General features: G+C 36.0%; 1 protein-coding gene across 1 annotated transcript in view; it reads left to right on the forward strand.

Moving 5' to 3' along the window:
- LOC114041005 (olfactory receptor 4C3-like) overlaps positions 1-354 on the forward strand; it is a 1354-nt gene extending 1000 nt beyond the window's left edge. The window contains 1 exon segment of the mRNA XM_027859218.1: positions 18-354. Coding sequence (XP_027715019.1) covers positions 18-354 — 337 coding nt within the window.
- The last annotated feature ends 4505 nt before the right edge of the window (positions 355-4859 follow it).

A 4859-nucleotide genomic window follows, 5' to 3' on the forward strand; every position in this document is an offset into this window, starting at 1 on the left:
CTTGCCTGTACTGACACCTATGTTACTGGTATCTTGGTGATGGTCAAAAGTGGGGTAATCTGCTTGGTGAACTTCATCATGCTAGCTGCCTCTTATGTCATCATTTTGGATTTTCTGAGGTTCCACAGTGTGAAAGGGAGAAGTAGAGCCCTCTCCACCTGCAGTTCCCATTTCACTGTAGTTGTCTTGTTCTTTGTACCCTGCATATTCACATATATGCGACCTTTGCATATTCTACCTGTTGATAAAACTGTGTCCATATTCTATAGCTTTCTCACTCCTATGCTGAACCCCCTGATCTATACCCTAAGAAACTCAGAGGTAAAAAATGCCATAAGAAAATTGTGGTCATAATAATTTAGAAAGGCACCAGAGGGCAATGGAGAAGACTTTGGATTAGCAGTCTAAGGCTCTGACTTCATATGAAACTCTTCTACCTTATTTATATGTCTCTTCATCCACACCCATGTACAGGCTGATCTAAATGATTTATGAGATCCCTTCCACTCTGGATACAACAAACCTGTGAGATGTGATTTTAAATAAAGGAATGGTAAAGCTGGAATATAAAAATCTCTATTTTTTTGCTCTTAATCTTAGACTACAAACTCTTTTTTTCCATTAGAAGTATGCCTAGAACATGAGAGATTTTGTTTTTGTATTTTGGTTCCCATCCCTGGGCATAGTGGTTGATTTGTAGTAAGTGCTTAATAATATGTTTATTCATTAATTCATTGACTAACAAAGAATGATTGAGATGTGTGGTGACACAAACCAAGGAGCTTTTAAGTGTGTATTTGCAAAGCAAACAAATGAAGGGTGATTCCAAACAAGAGAAATTTAATTGTTAGTACCATGACCTAGGATAAAAAGGAGCCTTACGTATTATCCATTAAACACACACACATACACACACACACACACACACACACACACGCCTCTTTTTCTAGATGAGATGATAGTAGTAATTTGCTTTGCAATGTCATAAATACTTACTAGTATAACCAGGGTAGAGTGGCTCAGCAGACAGAGTGCTTGATTTGGAATCAGAAAAAACAAACAAACAAACAGAGTTTGAATCCTTTATCTGTGGTTTTCTACAAATATGAACTTGGAAAAAAAAACACAACTCTGAGTCTCAATTTTCTCAATTTGAAAATGTGAGACTCTATATCCACCAAGATAACCTCCATATGGTTACATTATTGAAACATAGAAGTTGATATCTTAAGTAAATTAGAAGAGCAAAGAAGAAATAACCTTTTACATCTATGGATGGGGGAATTTTCATAACTAAACAGGTAATAAAGAGGCTTAAAGAATATAAAATAATTTTGATCATATATGTGATCAAAATTGTTCATACATATATTTCACAAAAATATAATGCAGTTTAACTTACAGGGTAATCAGGTGACTGGGAAAATATTTTTAAGAAATTTCTGATCAAGATTTCACATCCAAGACATTTAAGTACTGATTCACATAAGATCTAGAGCCATTCTTCAAACAGAGAGATGATCAAATTATATGTGCAAACAATATTTAAAGGAAGAGACCTGTACTATCAACAACTGTGAGAAAAATTCAAAACGCTAAAAATTAGAAAAAAATCAAATGATGAGATTCTACCGTATCCTAACCAGATTAGCAAATACTATAAAGATGGAGAAAAACATAAATGATGCAAAGACTGTGGGAAAGGAAACACACTGTTGTACCATTGACATAGCTGTAAATTGTTCCAGTCATTCCATAAAATGACTTAGAACTATACCCTACAAATTACTAAATTGTGTAATTCCACTCTATCTAGTTACTCCATTCCTAGGCACATGCCCCCAAGTATCTTAAAGAAAGAGGGAAAATATCTGTATTTATAGAAGCTCTTTTTATAGTAACCCCAAACTGCATACTAAGTGGGTACCCACCTATTAGGAAAACACTAAACAAATTATGGTACATTACTATAATTTAATATTATAATGCCATTAGAAATTATAAAATAGTTTCAGAGGAAATTTGATAAACCTCCGTGGACTGAAACAGAGTGCAATGATAACAATCTGTACAATGTTAACAATATTTTAAAGAAAAAAAATAGCTTTGAAAAAACTCTGATAAATCACAAGGCCAGAAGACTGAAGATGGAATATCCCACCTACCTTATGCCAGAGATTTAATGGATTTAATGTGAAGAATGAGACATCCATTTCTTTACTTGGCCTGTGTAGGGATTTATTTTGCTGGATTATGTATGTTCGCAATGAAAATTTTCTATTTTTTTCATTATTCGATTTTGAGAGAACAGTGGGAGGGAGGGATAATAAAGGCTTGTGGAAATAGATTGAAAAGCAGAACAAATAGCAGACAAAAATATTTTAAATATATAAAGAAATGAATGAAAGAATGCACCAAATGAGGGGAGGGTTACCCTGTACTAGCTCTAATGTGCATTTCAACATTAAGTCACTAATCCTATGATCCTGTAATTGTAACTCGATTTTTCTGACATCACTTCCAGTTCCATCCCTTCAATTACAGAATTCTAGATGAGAGAGTAATTTAACGTGTTAGGTTTGTCTGATGAGGAATCCAAGTGGCATAATATATAGAGCAAAGGGCTTGGAGTCACGAAGGCCTCTATTCAAATCTGGGATAAGACTTTTAAAAGTTCTTTTAAACTAAGCAAGTCACTAAACCTCTCTGCCTCATTTTCCTCAACAACAAATATCACTTGGTAATTTCAATGCAGAAAAAAAAAGATTTTGACAAAATACATGACATCCCTATTAAAAATACCAGAAAGCACAGGAATTAAAGGAACTTTTTTTTTGAAAATGATAAGAATTATCTTTATATTACAAAAATGATAAGATACAATAATTTCTGATGAGACAAAGGATGAAACAAGGTTGTTCATTATGGTCATTATTATTCAACGTTTTACTAAAAATGCTTGTTATAGCAGTAAGACAAGAAAATGAAAATTAAGGACTAAGAATTGACAATGAGGAAAGGAAATGATCACTTTCTGCAGATGACAAGATGTTTGTTTTTTTCCTAAAGAATCATAACATTCAACAACTTAAGCAAAATTGTAAAATATAAAGCAAAACTACAGAAATCACTGCCATTTCTCTGTATTACCAAGAAAATGAAGCAAGGCAGAGATAGAAAAAGACATTCCATTTAAAATGACTACAGATTGAGCCAAGATGGCAGAGTAAGCACTAAGTCACTATCATTCTCACTTATTGACCTTGAAAACCCAGAAAATACTGCCCCAGGAAAAATCTTGGAACAGTGGAGCCAGCAGAAAGATGGGGAACAGCAGATTTTTAGCTCATGAGGCTAAGGGGATTAACGGGAAAGGTCCCTCTTGCTGTGGCTGAAGGGGACCAGTGCAGGACGGGAGGCATCCATACAAGCCAGTGGCAAGTATCACTTCAGCAAACCAGCATGGGAGATCCTGAGCCCAAAGGAGGTGCAGTGGGCGAGTGCCAACACCATGACCCCTATGTGCCTTGGCACAGACTGGGGAACCAGCACACACTAGCACAGAGAACCACTAATTGTGTGGCAAATGGGCATCCACCAGTGGCTGAGCCTACCCATGCTCTAGTGCAGCCCTGGGTGAGGAGGGGATCTCCAGCAGCCAGAATACTCCCACCCCCACACCCCACTCCTCAAGCGTCAGTGTAACCCCAGGAAAATGCAGAAAAAAACACCTCTGGCCTCAATACACACCAACCACCACCACCACAAGCTCGCACTCAGTACAAGGTAATATAAGCCTCTACAACCTCCAGATGCCAGAACCTGAGGCCGCAGAACATAAAGCCACTAACCAGGTCCCTAAGCCCCAGCCCAAGAAGTGTGAGACAGTGCTCCCTGTGCTCCAGAAGTATAGATCAATTTCAAAAGCCAGGAAAAAGGCAAATAGCATGAGCATAAAGCAAAAACAAAGATGATAGATTAAAGAACAGGGAAAATCCAAACACATATTCAGAAGAGGAAAGTATTGTCACTGTACCCAAATCTGAAACCTCAAAGGGAGATATGAACTGGCCTCAAACCCAAAAAGCCTTCTTGGAAGAAGTCAAGAAGGATTTTAAAAGTCAAATAAGAGAGGTAGAATAAAAATTGGGAAAGGAAATGAGAGGTATGCAAGAGAGAGTTAATAGCTTGGAAAAAAGAAGGAAAAAAATTGACTGTGGAAAATAAGTCCTTAAAAAATACAATTGACCAAATTTAAAAAAACAAAATACATTGAAGAAAATAACTCCTTGAATAGTAGAATTGGCCAAATAGAAAAGGAGGTATAAAAGTTGCTGAAGAAAACAATTTGTTAAAAATTAGATTTGGGAAAATGGAAACTAATGACTCTATGAGACATCAAGAATCAGTCAAAATCAAAAGAATGAAAAAAAATTGAAGAAAATGTAAAACATCTTATTGTAAAAAACAACTGACCTGAAAAATAGATGCAGGAAAGATAACTTAAGGATTATTGCTCTACCTAATAGACATAATGAAAAAAAGAGCCTGGACAGTCTTCCAAGAAATCAAGGAAAATTGCCCTGAGGTCCTAGAACCAGAAGGTAAAATAATCATTAAAAGAATCTACCAATCTCCTTCTGAAAGAGATCCCAAATTGAAAATGCCAAGGACTGTTGTCGCCAATTTCCAGAATTATCAGGTCAAAGGGAAATACTCCAAGTACCCAGAAAGAAACAATTCAAATATTGGGTAACCACAGTTAGGATTATGCAGGACCTTGCAATTTCTACATTTGAATATCAGAGGGCTTGAAATATGATATTCAGTAAAGCAAAGGATCTTGGATTACAACCAAG

The sequence above is a fragment of the Vombatus ursinus genome, unplaced genomic scaffold (assembly GCF_900497805.2).
Source record: "Vombatus ursinus unplaced genomic scaffold, bare-nosed wombat genome assembly UNPS02014163.1, whole genome shotgun sequence".
NCBI lineage: Eukaryota > Metazoa > Chordata > Mammalia > Diprotodontia > Vombatidae > Vombatus > Vombatus ursinus.